This window comes from Pholcus phalangioides, unplaced genomic scaffold (genome assembly GCF_987345545.1).
Source record: "Pholcus phalangioides strain wild (caught in Gottingen) unplaced genomic scaffold, Ppha-v1.0 ptg000011l_1, whole genome shotgun sequence".
Lineage (NCBI taxonomy): Eukaryota > Metazoa > Arthropoda > Arachnida > Araneae > Pholcidae > Pholcus > Pholcus phalangioides.
Window position 1 is genome coordinate 43672098 of NW_028301604.1, and position 22936 is coordinate 43695033.

The following is a 22936-nucleotide window of genomic DNA, read 5'->3' on the forward strand; positions in this document are numbered from 1 at the left end:
GATCGTTTCATTGTTGAAGTCTATTGCTTGCGTAAATTCATCCATCTTGCGGGAAACGAACTCTTTAAGTTCGTTGTTCTGTTGAATTATTTTGTGAAGGATGTCTTGAGAGGATTCCGATTCACCATCTTGTGATCTTGCCGATGAGGTCGTGGAGTCTTGAAGGCACATTGCACATAACCATTTTTTGTTTTTATCGGATGTGAATTTTCTGAAAGCTTTTTCACTGATACCACTACACAGATAATGAAAATTTGATTTACATTTAGAGCACTGGATTCTGTCAGAATCCACTACTATGATATCCGAGCAAGACTTACAAGACATATTTCGATTAGGCATACCTTAGACGATTTTTGTATTTAATGAAGCAAATAATTAAAATTTACCTGTAATAATTTTGAGCGGATAAAAACAACTAGTAAACAGGGATTATTCTACGTTTGAAAAAATATACAGTATAATTTTTTTTGAGGAGCGAAAATAAAACGTGTCCGCACAACGTGCCTGCCGTTGCCAAAAAAAAAAAGAAAAAATTTTTCCGCAATATTTCTTTTCCTCAGCTGAAATTAATTAATAAAAAAATTTCCAAACAATAATATAAAAGCAACGTATAATTTTAAAATACTGTATATTAACCATAGCTCTCACAAACTTGGGGATTTTCAGATTTTTCTTTCAATTCATATGTAAAAAAATGACATTAAGTAAAATTTTTGGGGCCAATCAAAAAAATAAATAAATTAAGAACAAGCAGATTAACTCTGTTTTGACGTGTAAATGCAGGAATAGCACCAAATAATAATAATGATACGGAAAAGTTTGGAATTTTTTTACTTACTTTTCTTGCCGAAATTTCTGTCGCTCCCCCCCCCCCCCCCTCGAACGGTATACGTCGATGCCACTTGTTTTCACGACAGTTCAGTCTTTTGTTGCGGTTGATGTGCTGCTCATGGTTATTACCGATGATTCTTATCGAGTTTTGTGTACAGCGAGTACTCAAAAACCAAAAATAAAGTATTCAGGAATTGAAGAGGAGAGAATATTTTAGTGTGGCTATCTCCGGTGAAAAGAAAGATACAACTGTGACATAGAAGATGAAAGCTTAAACCATTGTGGGCCCCCTCTCTCTTACATATTTTATCTGAAGAGACACTAAAAGGCAAGGGGCATCTGAAGAAACAGGTGGCCCCTGCTGTGAGTGGAAGACGCGACTCTCCGTGATCAGAAACCATAAACGTGGCAAAAAATAAATAATTAAAAAAATGAGTACCTAAAACCAAAACTTCTGCACCCATAAAGAGCCTCTCACAATGGAATCGGCGCTCTCGTGGAAGAGAAACACTTCCTGTGTGTAATCTATGAGTGAATATCCGAACTCACTGAGGCCTATTCTCGGGAGAAAATAAAACTGATTAAATATTCGTTTTTATGTAAGCCGTTCCCGTTTTTATGTAACTGCATGTAAAACTGAATGAAAAATTGTATCGTTAAGGAAAATTCAACCAAATAACGATATAAAAAATGTATATACAGTATATAATTGTGTAACGGAAAAAACTCGACAGTGATATATTGGAGGGGAAAGTTTCTAGGATATCGCGCCAGAATGTTGTTGCCGTTGCGATGGATTTTTGATAATGGTAACCAATATTTTTTCTAATTTAAAAATTTTAAACAAATATACATCGGTTCAAAACGATATTTTTCAGTAATTTTTTCAAAATCATAGAGAAAATATTGAAGTGTTCTGTATAAAGAATCATCATAATCCGATATACGGGAACTATATTTTGCGGCGAAAGAATACACTCGTTACCTTTCTCTTCACTGCAAAGTTAGCCTGAAAAGGCTATAGAAGTGGCTTATTTTCTTCAGGTGAAGGCTGTGTTTTTATAATGAAGAGATAACTATTTGTATAGTTTCTCTCTCTCTCTCTCTCTCACACACACACACACAAATAATTAAAAGCATCACATTCTTATTTGTAAAATTTGAAACGTACAGAAATTCCTTGTATCCCAATAAGTCCTGTAAGTCCTCTATGACCTTTTATGCCTTTTTCGCCATAATCCCCTTGATTGCCTTTTATACCAGGACTACCGGCCAAGCCAGAGAAACCTCTTTGACCATGAGGTCCTTGAACACCTCTTGGGCCCTCTTCACCTCGTTCACCATGAGCACCCATTTCTCCCACAGAACCAGGCGATCCGGGAGGCCCCTGAAAGAAGTAAAAAATAATATTGATTATAATTGAATCAACAGTTCTAAGAAGGGAATAAGTTGAAATATCAAGTTTTTGAGTAATCGAAAAAACTGTAAGGGACATTAACTTCCTAAGCTTAAAGGTGGCCACACACGAACGAGGGCCATATAACAAGGGCTGTATCACGAGGAGCTAGAGTCGGTACCGGGGCTAACGAGAAAGAGAGGGCTATGGCACTAAAAAGTCATGTGACCAACTTTGTCCTAGCTCCTTCACCTTGCTGCTTGCTTTTTAGCTGAAAGGATGACATTTTTTTCAGTTCTTCCAACGTGTGATCCAAGAATGAAGCTGAATAAATATTTTTTCGTCGCAAATTTATAGATCCTGAGAAACATCCAAATACATGGCAAGTGTTAAATACATTTTCAACCATCTTTATTAATATTAAAATCTAACAGAGTTGTGTCTGTAAAGAAAATTGGGCATATCACACGTGCTAAACTAACACGTGCTAAACTGTTCGTGTTTCTGGCGTGGAGAAATTTCATGATTTAACTATTTAGTAGTGTATAAAAAATAATTATGCTTGCGATGATGATTAAGGAGTTCTCAGTGCAGCGATTCTTTACTTTTCTTGTCATTTTCATTGCTGGATATTTATCTGTGAAGTGTGCAAAAATATAGTCAGGGTGGTCGAGTGGTCATAGTGACGGACTCGCATCGCGGGGACCCGGGTTCGAGCCCCACCGTCGCCACAGTGGTGGTCAGCTGAAGTTGGTTTTCTGTGGTTCCCAATTTTGAGGCGCAAATGCGAGCCGGTCTCCCCGTTAAAAAGTCTCGCCACAGAGAGCAACAGTCCTACAAACAGTACAAATATTCAGTCACTACACATCACTCACTTCACTTCTGAGATATAGATGGCAGCACTGAAAAATCATACACAACACTAGATACGCACTCAGACTATTAGGTACACACACTTACACTTCCGGCACAACTCACTAGGTAGTAAATTGCCCATGGCGATAGACCTGAGTTGTGCTCGGTTTCAAAAAAAAAATATATATATATATAGTCAGGGTTTTGAATCAATTTCTATTTTTATTTAGTTTGCATTCTGCTTGCACACTCGTTTTTTTTAATAGGTACTAAATTAATAATAAGTGTTATATATGTTTTCAACTCATCGGAAAAAGCGTTGATGCACATGTATGGTACAAATTTCAGAAAAGTTTTGCCTATGATGAGTATAATGTAAATAAAATGCACATAGGTACACTCATTATGTAAATAACTCAAAATAATGTAAACAAATTATGGCTATTATATACAAATATACAAATACAAATACAACGCCACAACAGGCAAAATGCCCAACGAGGTGGCTGAGAAAAAGATGCCCATAAAAATATGGTTGTCATATATTTAAAAAATACAGCAATCCAATTAAAAGTGCAATTAACAAAAATTGTAAACAATATATACACAAGATAAAATATTATACAATGCCCATAAAGAATGCTTATGGTTGTCTTATTCTAAGTATGGATAGCTTCTCGATTTACCCCAACATGCTTATCGTATTTCTTTTTAAACGTGTCAATTGTGTTACAATTTACTACCTCCGGGGATAAGCTGTTCCATTTATTAACAACCCTATTAGAGAAAAATACCCTGCGACACTATAGCCTTGCATTGTCCCTCACCAATCGATACTGGTGTCCCCTTGTAAAAGCAGTCGATTGGCGGTGTACTAAAAGTTCATGGTCCATCCTATCCATCCCATTGAAAATTTTGAACACTTCGATCATATCTCCTCGACACCTGCGTTCATCCAATGTAAACATATTCAAAAAATGAAGTCTCTCTTCATAACTCAAGCCCCGTGTGCCAATAAGGACACGCGTAGCTCTTCTCTGCACCCCTTCAACCAAGTCTATGTCCCTCTGTAGGTATGGTCTTCAAAACATAACCATATGAGCATGGTTATACGAGATATGAGCATAATGCAAACAAAATTTTATGAGATGAAGGGGTTTATGAATTTAAAGATGAATGATGCACTATATATATATATATATATAAATAAAGCAATTGCTTTCTTTGAACGAAACATTTTATTAGCATTGTGTATCAATTTTTTTTTTACTATTGCATATTTCAATAAAATAAGCAATTTTCCTTCAAATTTTATATTGTCTAACAGTTTTTTTTCTGTTTATAGATATATTGCAATGTCTAAAGTGATGTAGTGAGGCAGGTTGCTGATTATCGTTCGGAAGAACGTACCACGGTGTTTTGTTTTCCAAAAGAGGAGCCTCTTAGGTCCCAATAAAGTAAAAAAGCAATTTTCCTTCAAATTCAATATTAGCTTTTTTTCCCCCTCTGTTTATCTATATAGAGTTGATCCCGCTTATCAATGTTTTCCTGCTTAGTAGAACTTGTTTTCGTTGTCTCAACTCTAAGTAATTCTTATTAATATTTCCAGTTTAAAGCGTTTTCCCTCTTATATGTTTTCATGATGGTTTTTTGAAAATGTTATAAGTGGAATCCACTGTATATATTACAATATATATTTCATGCACACGAGCACTTGATCAACGCTTCAATTAAACGTCCTGTAAAAATTACATAAAAATATTATAATCATGCAGATTTCAGGTATACATATGTCAAAGGCACCTTTAATGATGAATAACTCACACAAGAAAGGTTGAAAACCCCTGCAATATCGGCTAGAAATATTTTCTGTTTATCTATATATACATACAGTAGACTCTCGACTTTTTAAACTAGGCCGGACATGCCTAGTGTAAACAGAATGCATTAATGAATTACAAAATATTACCCTTTTCACATTTGTGTAATAATTTATCAATGAACAGTAAAAAATAAGTTTAAATAATTATATAAGAACTTGGCTTATGTTTAACATTTATTTTTTGTTCATTTAGAAGTGTGTGTGTTTGTACTGTACAACAGCGTTTTCCAACCTTTTTGATGTTGTGTCCCCCCCCTCAGTGAAAGTCAAGGCACCACAGACTCTCTGTAGCAAAGGTCAATTTCCACGCTGTCTCCCCATGAAATCCAAAATGATTAACAGTGATACATTTTTATTATTTACGTACCATAAGAAATTAAAGTAGTAAATTCTAATTTCACAACACTACACGTGCTCTTCATGCTATAATAGTAAATAAATATTCCCGAAATTGTTGGAATAATATCATTTTCCCCCTTTTACTGCGTGTATTCATGTTCTTTCCCCATATACGCAACGTTTCCCTCTTTTGGGGACTTTCTTTTTCCCTCCACTTGACCGCTGCTGTATGATAGTTATTTCTTTTGCTTGTATAATAAAATGTCGTTCGTCTGACTAGACGTGTGTTTCGTTTCTCTCTCGTCGTCGTCTCTTTCCCTTCCACACTCTGCCCGCCCACAGGTTATGGGCCCAGAACATCACCCAGAGACGTATCTTTCGAGACGGCACGTGTTTTCAATGCGGTGATCATCGGGTCGAAGCTCCTTGGCAGGCTGCTGAGTAGCATGGCGGTACTCCATTTATCCGATAAGGATTCCTCGCCGAGGTCCCTCAGCTTCAGAAAAAGTTCTTGCATGCGGACGACGTGCTCGGGAACATTTCCGTCTTCTTCTAGTTTCAGACAACAGATCCTCATCAGTCCTCATCAGCGTTTTCAATTTTTTTTTGTCGCGCGCCGATACGCACTAGCGGTATCTCGTTAGAAGTTTAGTTTCCATTCGTTTTATCGTGTGCATCAGGAAACTTCGCAACGATAATGGATAGCATCAAAGACAATATTGTCAAGCTGAATAATCAAAACTATTCGAACTGGAAATATATGGTTAAACTTCTGCTAATGAAAGAGAAACTTTTCAAGAAAGTCATCGAGAACGACAGGCCGGATCCAGGTGAAGCGAATCGAAGGACCCTCGAATCGAAGGAAGCCGACAGCCAAGCACAAGCGTACATTGGACTAACTGTCGAGGATGATCAGCTCATTCACATCCGTGATAGTAAATCCACGAAGGACATGTGGAACGCCCTGAAGGAGTATCACGAGAAGAGCACCCTCACCAACAAGGTTCACCTGATGAGGACAATCTGTTGTCTGAAACTAGAAGAAGGCGGAAATGTTCCCGAGCACGTCGTCCGCATGCAAGAACTTTTTCTGAAGCTGAGGGACCTCGGCGAGGAATCCTTATCGGATAAATGGAGTACCGCCATGCTACTCAGCAGCCTTCGACCCGATGATCACCGCATTGGAAACACGTGCCGAAACCGAGTTGACGTTCGCTGTTGTCCAGCAAAAGGTCATCGCCGAATACGAAAGAAGGCAGCAACACGCGGATCCAGGCAGTATCCTCACCGAAGAATGATGAAACTCGGATCAAGCCACATCGAGAAGAAAAACTCCATAAAGTGCTATTTTTGCAAGAAGCCCGGCCACGTCAAGAACAGATGCAGAAAATACGCAGAGTGGAAAAGGAATCATCCGGAGAAAACGTCCAGGAGCTCAAGTGAAAATAAAGTGAGCGCCGCTCAGCAAAAGGATACCTTGCTGTCACTAGGCATACGGTCGAAAAACTGGATTGTGGATTCTGGTGCCACGCGCCACGTGAGTAACGATATCAATTTTTTTCACGTCGTTTAATAACTCGTACAAATATAATATTGAAGTCGCAAACGGCGAAACAGTTAATGTGCTAGGCATAGGTTCCGGGAATATGCTATTGAAAAATTTAGAAGGTACTGTGACAAAAGTGTTACTTTCGAATGTGTTGTATGCTCTCGATGTCGTCAGTAATTTAATATCCGTTCGTCAGCTAACTTTGCATGATGCTTCCGTGAACTTTCATGGGGATTATTGTGAAATTCACAAAGATGGAAATAAAAACTCAGGAGGAAAAATCCAGAAACCCATCAGAGGACGATCCCAGAGGTGACGGATTCCGAATTCGTGTTTCACAAAGGTCAACTAAAGGCATTCAGCCCAAGAGATTCGAAGTGATGGGAGCAGGTGACAACCATCGCATGGGGAATTTCTCCGAGAAATTGACGGATGAAGACAGCGATGATGAGGAACTTCCAACCCGCAGTCGTATTCCTGACAGAAGGCACTTCAACGACGGGTTCATTGTGCATCAAGCCAGTTTGTGTGGTTGTGAAGATCCTGAAACATATAGACTCTAGTCAACCTATCAGACGGATTTACAAAAGCACTTGATATTGTGAAATTAAGAAATGTTATGTTTATTTACGGGCTCAAATGAAGTGGGGGTGTTGGAATAATATCATCTTCCCCCTTTTACTGTGTGTATTCATGTTCTTTCCCCCATATACGCAACGTTTCCCTCTTTTGGGGACTTTCTTTTTCCCTCCACTTGACCGCTGCTGTATGATAGTTATTTCTTTTGCTTGTATAAAATGTCGTTCGTCTGACTAGACCATAGACTTAAGATATAAATAGACCGCGCACGCTATTGATAAAACTTGTCGAACGTGAAGAAAAGATGAGCAGTATTGTCGGGGAAAGAACAGGTTCTGCGCTATTACATTTGGCGCGTTTTCGAAGAAGCTAGGATGTTGCTGTAACGAAATTTGACTCAATTCGATCAAGTTGATGAAAACTTTCCTTCATTTTTTCAATGAATTTCGCTCATTTTTATGTGAAATATTTAGGGAGTATCAGATTTGAAAAAATAAATTCTATAAAATAAACAAATATTGGAAAACGGAACAACGTATATGTTGTAAAGCCTAATTCATTTATATTTTTAAATATTCTCTTCATTCACTTTGTCGCTTTTAATTTCGAAAATTTATTTATACTAGGGGTTATTAAAACAAAAATATATCTTTCCAGAACATTACAATTACTCTATATAGACATAATTAATGTATAATTAATTATAATGCATCATATTATGTAATGTAACACATTCACACTCATACCATATTCAGTCATGAAATAATATTCAAACAATAAGAAAAAGTGTCATTTCTAACATTCCTGAAAAACCTTTTATAACCTCATCACACAAAACTGTAAACACTTACATAAAATTTCAGGATTAAAATAGATTTTACTCAAGAAAATTACAGAATCTCATCATCAATTTCTCTAAACTATAAGAATTAAAATTCCATGTAGAGTATATATGTAATAATTTAAAGTGTGTATATATATATATAATATTTTAGGATATAATATTTCATATATATAATATAATATTTACACATGTCACATACATATGTAATCTCTTCGCTCCAAAAGTATGCATATGTTAATCTTAATTTAAGGTATTAAATCGTTTTTAGAATGATTCTTTTTCAAGATAACATCTGAGGTACACAATATATGACTTCAGGTCTTAGTACAGATATTGACTCAAAAAATCAATTGAATAATTAATTTTCTTGTTTGAAGCGGCAATTTCACATACAACAAACATAAATTAATGAATAAAAAAATTTATTTTCTGTAATAGTTTTATCTCAGGTGTGAAGAGGGGTAAAAATACTATTATTTTTAGAGGTTGTTATGCATTTTTATGCCAAACTGCAATTCTCTAGAGGGGGGGGGGGAAGTTTTCCTCACATTCTATTTAAATAGAATATTTTTCATAAATTTCTCCTTTTGAAAAGCATATTTTCTTCCAAGTTGAGCAAAACTCGAATGAACTCACTAGCTCGCCAAATCTCGCCAAATCTTGCGGAGACGTGTATTTCAGTTAAAACTTCATTAAACTCACAATTTCAATCATTTATTGCCAAAAATTCTATTAAAACATTTAATAATGATTCATGACATTTGAATTTTACCAAAACTTGGAACTTTAATTGAATTAAATCCAAAATGGAGTCGTTAAAAACTGAGATTACGTCAGAAATCCATTGCATCGTCAATTTAATATTCCAATTTTTAATTTATAAGAAGAGGAATAAGCAAAAAAGTATTCCCTTGTGAAAGGATACTGGTCCCCCTTTCCTAAACCGCTCAGAACATCCGAAAGCTGCGCAAGTGTTGGCCATTCTAATCAAAAATAAGACAGCGCGTGTAGATCGTCATTCGAGTAGCCATAAGGAAAGCATTGCCAGCGAGATTCCCTGACCAGCCTTTCGACCGGAGTCACGTGACTCCGGATCTTTGCTTCACATTGTAACCCCTCGCGCGCACTCTATAGTATTATTACTCTGTGGACTAGACGTGTGTTTCGTTTCTCTCTCGTCGTCGTCTCTTTCCCTTCCACACTCTGCCCGCCCACAGAAATATATGGGGGTATGTTAAGAAAGTAGAAATTGATTTAAAAACCTGATTGCATTTTAGTTCATATATTTGTTTAAGCACTAAAGTTTTTAATGAATGTTATTCAAATCATCAAGAAAAATGTTGATACAAACATTACAAAACAAATTTCTAATTCTTCTTGGGTACTTTGCATGCTTAAGAATAGTAATTTTCTCTGCTTTCTGCCTCTTGAGCAATGACTATGAGGAGTAAACTGTAAATAAAATTTTGCGAGATGGCAGGGGGGGGGGGGTTTATGAATTTAAAAGGTAATGAAAACAGTTGTTTCTTTGAACAAGATTTTTTATTAGCATTGTGCACCTGTTTTTGCTGCTATTGCATATTTCAATAAATTTAAAGGAAAATTGCTTATTGGCTAACAGATTTTTTTCTGTTTACAGATATATTCAAATGCCCAAACGATGCAGTGTGGCAGATCTAATTACCATTCAGAAGAACATACCACGACGTTTTGTTTGCCAAAAGAGGAGCCTCGTAGGTCTTAATGGCTTCGGAAAATTCCAACCGACCTGCAAGGGTTGAAGGATCCACGAGTATGTATAAAGCATTTTGAAGAAAGCTGTATAATCAGAACTGATCGATGCATTGTTAATGGTGAGGTAAAGTTTTTCCCTCGAAAAATTCCAAAATACAAAGACAATGCTGTTCCAACAATTTTTGAGAATTTACCAGAATATCTGAGTTCTAAGACAACATCATCGCGTAGGCTCGCAGATGTTGAACAAGAAAATTTTAATCTTGCTGTTGAACTAAGTTTGCTAGAAAAAAAAGAATTTTGAAATTTCCAATGCAATTACGAACTTGGATGATGTGGTTGATTTTTTCAAACAAAAACAAACGTCAAATTTGATTCTTTTCAAGAAAGAATCACAACTGGCTGCATACCATATGAGGACAGATAATGAATGTCCTTCTGTTTCTGGGTGCATTGTGGTATATGAAAATTTAAAATACAGTGTATACATAGATGGTAAAAAAATTGAACCAAAAAAATTCTCAAAAGCAAAACTAATCTGTTTCAAGTCTATTCTGAAGGATGTCATGTTTTGTGTAGAATCATGTTCACATCACCCGATTCCGACAATGGATTTGAAATTGCTGTAAATTTATTGAAATCCTTACAGAAGTATAATGATCCGATGAAATTGCAATTTCTTGTGGAGCAATTAATATTGTTAAAAACGGGAAAAATGGCAGGAGATATACAAATCAAACTATTATATTTGCTTCTTGTTTGTATATTCATTCCAAACATATATATATATATATATAACATACTTATGAAATCTGGAGTTTTATGCTTTCCTCACTCTAAAAATTTACAAAATTTGATCGGTAGTTTCTCTCTCAATCGAGCCACATGAGAGGGAAGTTTAGCATATTTGAACTCAAGACTGAAATTTTTTAAACCACATGAATTTTTGATCAATTTGCGCATAGACGAAATTTATATTCAGCAAGATTTGACTTTCAAAGGAGGATCCATTTATGGCCAAAGTGCTTTTGATTTTGAGAAAGTTACAAAAACAGCTCAAGTCTTTATGATTTCTTCATTACTCTCAAAATATAAAGATGTAGTTAACATTGTACCAGTTCAAAATTTGACAAGTCAGCAGTTAAAAGATATGTGTGTGTCTGCTATTATAGCTCCAGAGAATCTTGGTTTTCAAGTGCTTTTAGTAATATCAGACAATAACAATGTAAACCGCAAAGCTTTTGAACTTTTTTCTGGTAATAACATTTTACATTCAAGTGTGCCATATCCTTGTGATGCAAATACGCTTTTCTTCATTTTTGACATAGTTCACATTCTAAAATGTGTTCATAACAATTGGCAAGCTAAACGAGATGGGAGTAGATCAATAAAATTTTCTAACATTGAAAAACATCGAACTTTTCTTCGACTGAAAAATCATGTAAACCCGATTCTTCAGCAATACCACTGGTTTTTACCAAGTCGGCCTCATCAACATCTTTCTTTCCGAGACCAGAGTCACTTCCATACAAGAAGTTTCTCGATAATAAGCGAACATCAAACGTGGCCCGTCCACCGGTGACACTCGCATCAACGCTAGCGGATAAACCGGACCAAGAGGCTCCATTGCTGCCGGAGACCAGAAGCTCATCACCGGAGTCTGCTAACAAGGACAGAAATAGCTCGACGGTGCTGGAAAAAACGGCCAAGGACTTACATGAAATTATCAGCAACATGGCAGCTGAGAATATCATTGACGGAATAACTCTTGACCTTTACCCGCAATATCACGCCAGTGCCTCGAAACTTCACGAAAAATTCAAGCTGGATGGACTCTAGGCTTCGGCCTTAACTCTTTACCTACCAGAGGGGTGAAAATCACTGGAATTTCGGAATTTCAGACAGCTTCTTCGAGACAAATTTCTTACCCCGCGTATTTATTTCTCCTATTCTTCTACTGCACATTATAGAACCTTTCTCGACAATGACCGTATTACTGTTAGAAAGCAAAGTATTTAAACGCCCTCTTCTCCGACCAAACAAAGCGACTGGGTATGGAAAGAAGATTCTTCTGTCTTCACACAGTAAATTTCTTGTCATGCAAAGTTTTTGCTACTTATACTATTTGCCATCACCAACTTCGCCAAATGTCCTCATCAACGGCATTTGTGACAGCAGAAATCGGATTAAACTTATTAATCGATAAAATTTTACGAATCTGAGTGACAAAATATTCTACGACCTACTCTGGTTTTGAACAGAATATGTATCAAGACAAGATGACCAAAACGAGAGAAATGTAAAGCTTAAAAATAATCCCTAAACTAATCACATTACAGAATTGTGTGGACATTATCTATTCAAGAAGATAGCAGATAACTAGTAGCATATCTGTTAGTAGAAGACAGAGTTTAGACTATAAAACATTCCACAAATATTTTATCCTTATTTATCACACAATGGAACTCAATACCAGACGCATTGATGGTAAAAAAAAAAGGTGCCCTGGGAAATAAACAAGAATAAAGGGAGATTTTCTCTAATTCAACGCTTTTGCATTTTCCAACAAAGTACTTATTAAGATCTTTAAATTACATGCCACTTGGGGTCGGCTAACTTTTCAGTCCAAGGATTCCCAAAGCTGTCTTTCACAATAACTCAAAACTTATTCACGAGCCAAAAAGTTTTTTTTTTCTTTTTTTTGCAAGTAAACTACACTGTATTATTCTTCTCTTAGTTTTACTAAAGAGCCACATGTACGTACCCACAGAGACATAGTTTTCCACTCCCAATCTATGAATCGATACAAAAACCTCTTTTTTTCAAAAATAATTTTAAATGCCGTGTTTTCAGATAAGTAAGGACTTCCCAAAATCTAGTCGCAGTATTAAATCATTCAAATCACGTTGAAGCCGAATCTTTTCACCTTGAATCTTTCTATTTTCAAGAAGTCTTTCTTTTGCAGAGTCCTGCCCAGGGGCGAATATTTTCCTTAATCCAGTCTTTCTTGTTTTGATACAAACAGAATGAGAGCTCAAAATGAAAAGAGATGTCCAAACACGCGAAAAAGCAACAGGATAACAAACAGCACAACAAACCTATGTGACAGCCACAACCCAATTTCTGCTATTGTTATAAGCATGTATGTATTGAGATAGTATAGGCCAGGCCCATTTTTCTTGGAACTCGCCTGTATAAAAGCCCTTACTTATCTTCCCATACATCTATTGTCCACTTTGTGATAGTGAATTCTTCAACTCAACCTTTCTCTCAAGTGGATCAGAGGCTGAAAATGTTGGAGACAAGGAGTAGTGTTTATAAAAGTCTATTCTAGTTTTCTTATCGCTAATTTTAAGCCGGTAGGGCAGTGTTTCTCAAAGTGTGCGTTGTGGCTCCTAGAAGTGTTGCCAACCTTTTGTGAGGGGCGTCACGACGAGCTGGAAATACTGATGTGTATGTGTGTGCCTATTTATGCTTTGGAGTAATTCTTTTATGGATGTACAATCATGGGCGGAGATACGGGGGTGGGGTGGGGTGGGGCGTGGGGGGAGCAATGCCCCCCAGCGTCAAAGGTGGAGTTGAAAGATCTAATATATATATGCGTATACATGAATTGACATCATCATCATCGTGCCCCCCAGACTTCCGAGTCTATCTCCGCCTATGTGTGCAATCTATACCAAACTATTTTGAGAGCCACAGATGAACTACATATGAACAGGGCAGGGGAGGCGCGAGCATGACCCCGACAATGGTAGAGCTGACAGGGCACCAGCCATGGCGTCTGGGATGATTAATTTTTTCTTTTGTTTTTTTTTTTACGCATAAATTCATCATAAGAAAGCCCGTAAAGTCTGTGCGGCGGGCCTGCAAGAGTTCCTAGCCATCCTGCTGCAAAATGTGGGGGCCATGGCCACGAGTGACAAAAGTTTAAGAACCACTGCTGCTGGGTGTGGAATATAGAATTCGAACTAAATCCACAAAAATAAAAATTTCTTTCAGTTTTACCGATATTTTTAATTACTTTTTCGACGGAAACTTCTTATTTTCTCGGTGTGCGCATGTTTTGCTAGAAAAACACAAACAGCTAGAAAAAATATGAAAAGATCGAACTTCGGTAATCTTAGTTTCAGAAATCATTTGAAATTGTACGTAAGTTAATTAACAATAACGATAGTGATGCGCAAATACAATAATATTTAGTTGTGTTTTTCAACATTGATTCCTTCAAAATCTAATGGGTCCGACGTACAGTACATCTGAATTTAGACATTCATTGAGAGTGTTTCATAAAAAAAATGTCCGAAAATAAAATTCTTGTAATTTTTTAATTACGAAAAAAAAAATTAAGATTTTCTGATGTATTAATGTTCTTTTTTCTATTGTACTACGAAAGAAATTCTTCGATTACTAATCAAACCTATAGCTAGATAACAGATCTTTTACTAGTTTCAAAGAAAACGAAATAAACTTTCAATGAAACTCAGAATGTTAGCGAAATTTCAAAAAATAGTAACCACACGTCTTTCTCAAAGTTCACCTGAGGTATTGTCATCGTCAATAGTCATTCTTTCATAAGTAACTGTAGTTGTAAAATAATCCTCTTTCTCCGACAAGAACCCCGCGCAGCAGCCGTCAACAATCCGTCACTGTGTCCCACCCACGGAATAAAAGAGTGTGAAATGCCTATCCACCCTACTTCGGCCGGATCTGGTAGTCTGCATGACGGGCCGGATATAGTAGGGAAAGAGTTAATTAACTATGTATTTAACTAATTATTAATTATCAAGATTTGATCGTATCGTGGTCGTAAATCGCGTTGTGTTTTACAAAGGAAACATAATTACAGTAACCCAGGGATAAACGCACGGAGGCAAGAGTTTAAAGTATAAAAATATTTCATTTAGAAGTTTAACACAGCAAGACATCAATATAGACTATAATGTATCTCCTTAACACTTACAATTTTTATGCTAACAGCACAATCTCAGGTAACGTTTATCTAATATATCTGAGACGTTACACAACACATACCAATTCAACAATTACATAACTGGACATTACGGGTTAAGGGAACAATAAGTTGATGTAGTCACCCCGGTCCTCGTTTGTGATACTACTACTGCACTTCCTACACACGGCACTACGGCCCTTCCATATCCCGCAACTCTTTTCCACTCCACAAATCCAAGTACGCTCCTCCGGCTTTTTCTCCCAAACTCTCAACTCTCTCTTCTCAACACCAATTTTCATCTTCCATATCCTTTATATCCCCTCTGCCATCCGGCTTCCTGATTTCACCTCTTCGGCTCCTCATTAGAACCCCGGATTCGCTCAGTCTAGAAATTTTTCTTTCCGTACTACATTTTAATTTGAGGCCTCAAGCAAGGGCAATTCCATTGGATTTTCGCGTGACCATTCCTGAGAAGATCTGGGCTATTTTTCTGCCCTAATAAATTTCACCCCTTTCTAAATAATTAAAACGCCGATGTGCACCGGTAACCTTCATAATAATACCTAAGGCCACACCCATATTACTTGCGGAACACAGGTGCTCTAATGGGCAATGCCGCTTTGTATTTATATTTCCTCTCTTACATCCATTTCTAAGCGACCACTATCCTTACTATTCATTAATTCTAAAATTTCATTATTATCGTTCTCCATAACTTCTCCACACCTACGCCTCAAGAATCGAATCTCATTCCGTGACAGCTCCTATTCATGTATTTTAGAAAAACACCTTTCTCCTGTCACCAAGCCCTGGGCCTGCCCCACGCATTGCCAGGTGATGATTACAATCCTGCGTGAAAGTCGCACCGGCAGTTTGCTTAAGGGTAACCTATGCATGACGATTCGATATTTTTCTAATATGTTCTCACTCTTCAATACCCTCTTTCTTTTCAAGTTGCGTTCAAATTGCATCTTTCTTTCAGTGGAAGTCCCGAATCTATTGACATCCACTATTCACGTATTTTCCCTTTTACATTCGTATTTCATAGCTTCATACCTTGCCAGATGAATTGTGCTTCATCGGCCGTGGGTCTAAAGCCCCTCTTCTTCTTCTCTTACGTAACCTTTCATCACTCGTGGCCGCCCTGCACGTGTCCTTTACAACTGCTCAAAGCCGAGCCCCAATTAATACCACACCTGTTACATAGTTACTTTTCACACACAAATAATCTTTTAAATAAATAATCATCCTAAAACTATTAACCATTTAAATAAATTAACAATTTTAACTAATTACCTTTATATTCAAATAATTTTAACTAATTACCTTTACATTCAAATAGTTTTAACTAATTACCTTTATATTCAAATAATTACGAATAATTTAATGTTGAATTCAAATTTATGGATCAGAACAGTAAAACAAAAGCCTAAAAAAGATAAGAAAAACTGGATAAATGAAGATCTATTAAAAGAATAAATTATAAAGAAAAACTCTACAAAAAATACAAAAAGAATCCTCAAGTGGTCTCGTATAAATTGGAATACAAGGAATATGAAAAAAATTTGAAAAAACATATACAAAAAATTAAATAAGAGTATATTAAAAACAACTTTAAAGAAATTGGAAAAGATAAACGCAGGCAATAGAAATACATAAATGAAAATATTTTAAACAAAAATATTGGACACAACGTACTTCCAAACTTTCAAGATCCAATGGATTTGGCCATTAAATTCAATAATGACTTTATTACGAGGAATATAAATACTAATGAACAAAATAATTTTTGCACCCATTGTTTGGAACAAAATAATGCTACTAGCAATTCAATCAATTCCATGGTTTATACTGATATAGATCAAGAACAGTTAAAATATGTTATAAGGGATTTGAAGGAAAATAAAGCAAGTGGTTATGATGGATTGACCCCTAAAATGATTAAAATAATTGTAAAATACCACTTAAGTACAATAAAACATTTAATTGATCATTCTGTATTGAATGGAATATTCTACCATGATTTGAAATACTCTCTAGTCCATCCCATATATAAAGCAGGAGATAGTAATGATTTGACAAATTACAGACCAATATCAATACTTCCCGTCTTCTCAAAAATAATTGAAAAATGTATAAAAAATCAACTACTTGATTTCCTAAATAGACAAAAAATATTCTCAACTAACCAATATGGATTTCAAAAAAATAAAAATACAGAAATGGCGATACTTGATCTAACTAACTATTTAAACAATGGATTCAACAATAATAATTGTTCCATAACTGTGTTCCTAGATTTGAAAAGAGCATTCGATTTTGTGGATTTGGACATTTTAACAAATAAACTATTTGAAATAGGAGTGAGAGGAAACATACTTGAATGGTTTAAATCAGTGTTTCCCAAAGTGGGCAATATCGCCCCCTGGTGGGCGATGGAATGGTTCAAGGGGGCGATAGAACCTACTGATTTAACATAGGATCCTATGGGTTTACTTGAGTTGGGAGGCGATGAGAGGAAAACATTTCTGATGAAGGGGGCGATGGAACAAAAAGTTTGGGAGACTATGGTTTAAATCATACTATTGCAACAGGAAACAAGCAGTTGTTATTCAAAAAGAAGTTAGTACTTTTCAAGAAGTGAAAAAGGGAGTACCTCAGGGTTCTGTTTTGGGTCCGATGTTATTTTTGATATATATAAATGATTTGTGCAACTTGAGATTGAATGGAAAAATTATAACATTTGCCGATGATACAGTGCTTTATGTAGAAGATACTGATACAGCAAATTTAATTAGAAAAGTAGAAGATGATCTAACAAATATTAATATATGGTTAATTAAACATAAATTAAAACTTAACACTCAAAAAACAAAATTTATTTATATGAAGACAAGAAATATAAATTATAATATAAAGATACATCTAAGAATGCATAACCATTGTCAGTGCCTGGAGAACAATGAATGCCATTGCCAAGAAATAGATATTGTTCGGGAATACAATTATTTAGGTATCACAAGGTAGAATGTTCTTAAATGGAACACGCACTGTGATATTTTAATTAAAAAGATTAGAAAATATGCAGTGATCATTTACAAAATGAAAAACTTGATTGATGAACATTTTTTGAAAGATTTATTCTATGTATGGATATATTCAATTGTCAATTATGCAATCAGTGCTTGCGGAGGAGCATATTACGAGAATATTAGGAAATTAGATAATATATATATAACAGAATAAGATCTCAAATATTAATCGATAATTCTAAAATACAATGCCATACTCTAACTTTGAGACAAAACTTTTTGACAGTTATCAAATTTTCACGATTAAATGAAAATTAGTTAACGAAAAATCAAAATAGAACTACAAATAGGTATAATCGAGTTTCTCAAGTACCAAAACCAAATAAAACATTATATAAAAAAGAGCTTTTCCTTCATTGCCCCTAAGATATTAAACATTTTTCACACTGAAAATCAATTTAATAATAATACAAACATAAACCATGAGATTTTTGACTTAGTCAGACGCATACATTACGAAACCATTTAGATGAAAGTATTGAAAGAGCAAAACAGTACAATAATAAATAAGAGAAGTGGTGAACGATGGTTGTATTATATTGAGCTTCACGAAAAACAACTTAATTGTGAACATTATTCAGATATACACTGAAGAGCCAAAAAAAACTGGTAAACCTGCTTAATATCGTGTAGGGCCCCCGCGAGCACGCAGAAGTGCCGCAACACGACGTGGCATGGACTCGACTAATGTCTGAAGTAGTGCTGGAGGTAATTGACACCATGAATCCTGCAGGGCTGTCCATAAATCCGTAGGAGTAAGAGGAGGCGGAGATCTCTTCTGAACAGCCCGTTGCAAGGCATCCCAGATATGCTCAATAATGTTCATGTCTGGGGATTTTGGTGGCCAGCGGAAGTGTCTAAATTCAGAAGAGTGTTCCTGGAGCCACTTTGTAGCAATTCTGGACGTGTGGGGTGTCGCATTGTCCTGCTGAAATTGTCCAAGTCCGTCGGAATGCACAATGGACATGAATGGGTACAGGTGATCAGACAGGATGCTTACGTACCTGTCACCTGTCAGAGACGTATCTAGACGTATCAGGGGTCCCATATCACGCCAACTTCACACGCCCCATACCATCACAGAGCCTCCACCAACTTGAACAGTCCCCTATTGACATGTAGGGTCCATGGATTCATGAGGTTGTCTCCATACCCGTACACGTCCATCAGCTCGAAGCAAGCAATTGGAACCGAGACTCGTCAGACCAGGCAACGTGTTTCCAGTCCTCAACAGTCCAATGTCGGTGTTGTCGGGCCCAGACGAGGCATAAAGCTTTGTGTCGTGCAGTCATCAAGGGTACACGAGTGGGCCTTCTGCTCCGAAAACCCATATCGATGATGTTTCGTTGAATGGTTCGCACGCTGACACTTGTTGATGGCCCAGCATTGAAATCTGCAGCAATTTGCGGAAGGGTTGCACGTCTGTCACGTTTAATGATTCTCGTCAGTCGTCGTTGGTCCCGTTCTTGCACGCTCTTTTTCCGGCCGCAGCGATGTCGTAGATTTAATTTTTTACCAGATTCCCGATATTCACGGTACACTCGTGAAATGTTCGTACGTGAAAATCCAAATTTCATCGCTACCTCGGAGATGCTATGTCCCATCTCTCGTGCGCCGACTATAACGCCACGTTCAAACCCACTTAAATCTCGATAATCTGCCATTGTAGCAGCAGTAGCCGATCTAACAACTATGCCAGACACTTGTTGTGTTAAATAGGCGTTGCCGACCGCAGCGCCGTACTCTGATTGGTTCCATATCTCTTTATTTGCATACGCATGCCTGTACCAGTTATTTTGGCTCTTCAGTTTATATTTATATTTGTGTAACACATTTCTAGATTTGTGTACTACATACTTGTGTTCGTGTAACACATGTCTGAATTTGTGTATTACATGTTTGTATTTGTGAAATTAAAAAAAGAAAAATTATGAGCGGAGCGGACCCGCTCATACTACGGATTCTACGGAGTTGCGAAAAATCGACAACCACATCGGCCTGAAAAATTTTGAAGTCCCATCTAACGGCACTCTGCACCAGCTCCCCAGCCAAGACTATCTATGGACCGCTCAACGACAAAACGGTCGCAACAAATGCCGAGTCAACTACGGCAATATCCGCAGCCACAAACGACGGACCATCGGTCAACTCGGAAGCCGATTCTAATGCTAGTTTCAACATACGAGATGTTCGAATTCGCGAAGTCTTGTTTCGAGGACATTATGACGATGAGGACGAAAAAAGAGAGGAGAGCGGAGATCGACAAATTTCTTGTTGAAGCCGGCAATATTCTGATTAATATATAGGCCTCGCTCAAAGCTTACACAGTAACGCTCTGAATTAATCTCAGAACACCCTTATTTAATACGAAAATCACCCTTATTTAATCTTTTCTTCATTTCCTTTCACCATCTTTTATAATCTATAAAAACCCCTCTTGAAAAGAAACTTAAAATTTATTTTTCTCTTGAAAACTTGAAAAAACAACAAAAAAAATCGTATTTTTCACTCTTAATCTTGTTAAAATTCTCTCATTACATTTTTTCTCGACTTTGAAAATAATCATACTAATCCCTTGTTTCTTTTTTTCCTCATTGCCATTGCCATTATTCGTGATTCGAAGCACCGCCAATTTGCCTCATCTTCTTCATCCTAGAGGTCTATTAAAAGGCTTTAAAATTAAAAAACGATTATGCTGTACTTATTATATTTCTTAAATAAGTACAGGGGAAAAAAGGAAGAGTTAGAGAAAGTAAAAATTTTGATTTAATTTAATATTTTCGTTTAACATGTCTGGACGTATGGAGGTTTTCATTATAACTTACCACGACGTTTGAAATGAACAAAATTTATAAAGAAAATTCGAATAGACCAATCAGATCATCGAGCTTATATTACTGGAGGGAGCGTGACGTCAGCGGTCTCCACCTTGGCAATGCTGAGAACGGTGTCCCCCAACATCTTTCGTCGGAAGACCTCGTGACTCGGTGCAAAGAAACACGATCCCCCATAAAGATCAATGTTAAAATTGCCGATTTTATCATATCATAGAAATGCGGAAATTTAGTAGGGTTTTCCGCCACATCAATAATTTTAAAAATTGTATTGAATTCTCGATTTTTGAAATATTGAGTTTGCTTAGAGATACGAAGCCCAGAAAATTAAATATAAAATAATGAGGCAGACCCACTTTTGAGGTGGATATCCATGCATTAACATTAATTTCAGCTTTTTATTTATATCTTCTCAAGCACGAAAATGAAAATTAATGTCTCCGTATTGTCTTATATTATCCACTTGCATCTCAATCCATATAACATAGTTTGAGATGTTTTGAAATTAATTATGGGCCCATATAAATTAATTGAAGAAATTCTGCAGCTTTAATCAAGTTTTTTTTGAAGCAAAAACAGGCAGATTAATAACTTAAAAACAATTTCGAAATTTTAACCAAAGATAATTTTAGCATTAATGAAAGATAATTCCAAAAATTAATGAAAGTGATAATGCCAGAATTAATGAGACATAATTTCAGAATCAATGAAAGAAATAATTTCAGGATTAGTAAAAGAAATAATATCAGCATTAATGAAAGAAACAAATCCAGAATTGATTAAAGCAATTACTCCAGAAGTAATGATAGAAATAATAATTAATAAAGAAATAATTCCAGAATTAATTTCAAAACGGATTGAGATGCAATTGGATAATATAAGACAATACAGAGACATTGATTTTCATTTTCGTGCTTGAGAAGATATAAATAAAAAACTGAAATTAATGTTATTGCATGGATATCCACCTCAAAAGTGGGTCTGGCACATTATTTTATATTTCATTTTCTAGGCTTCGTATCTCTAAGAGAACTCAATATTTCAAAAATCGAGAATTAAATACAATTTTTTAAATTATTGATGTGGCGGAAAACCCTACTAAATTTCCGCATTTCAATGATATGATAAAATCGGCAATTTCAACATTGATCTCTATGGAGGATCGTGTTTGTTTGCACCGAGTCACGTGGTATCCTTGCATTAGATGTAGACGACGTCGCGGCGGCCAGACCAGACCAGACTCAAAATTTTACGAAGGTGACTGGCCCTTAAAGCGGGCCATTAGCCAACAAACAGGCTGAGGCCCCTTGGGGACCCTCGCTGAAGAGAAGGACAAGTGAGTAATGTATGTGAAGTTGTGTAAGTGCATGTATGAGAAAGGAAGGTTTGGGAATAAATCCTCTTTTTCAAAAATCAATGGTCAATTAATGGTCTGTCGATCATTAAAAATTAAAAATTTAACGTCGGTAAAATGCCACCACTGCCTTACGTTATTAGTATTATTATGATTAGCTTCGCTTGTGAAGAAGCCCGGTCGGGCAACGCTTTGATGTTGACCTCGGCGTCTCTCATTGGTTGAGACGCTAACTCAGTTCCCTATTGGCTGGAAACTGGAAAATACATATTTCATACACAAAAATAAATGTTAGAAGGCAATGATGAAAAAAAAGAGAAAGTATTAGTACGATTATGTTTGAAAGCTGGGAAAAATATAGAGAAATATCGATTAAGAAGAGAAAAATATGACAAACGCGATTTTTTTTTTTTTTTTTAAAGTCACGAAAATTTTTTTTAAAGTTTTTTTGAAGAGCGATTTTTTTGGTTTTTTGGACAGGAAAAAGATCAAGAAGTACCCGATTATATAGTGAATTTAAAAGAAATTCAGAAGGAGGCCTAGTCTTTTTTTTCTAAGATATTTCCTGCTTCCGCGAGAAATTTCTCAAAGACAGCTTGCCTCTCTTTTTTTGTTTTCAATTTTAAAATGTCCTCGAAGCATAGTTTCGCGAATTCGAAGACGTAGTAGGTTGAATTCGAGCATTCTGCC

At 36.2% G+C, this 22936-nt stretch overlaps 1 protein-coding gene across 3 annotated transcripts in view; it reads right to left on the reverse strand.

Annotated features, from left to right (window-relative positions):
- Nucleotides 1–22936, reverse strand: part of LOC149080456 (uncharacterized) — a 1573269-nt gene that overhangs the window by 296138 nt on the left and 1254195 nt on the right. For all 3 annotated transcript variants that reach the window (XM_089239569.1, XM_089239571.1, XM_089239572.1), the window contains one exon: nt 2006–2221. In XM_089239569.1, the coding sequence (XP_089095695.1) occupies nt 2006–2221 (216 nt within the window). The remainder of the gene's footprint in view (nt 1–2005; nt 2222–22936) is intronic.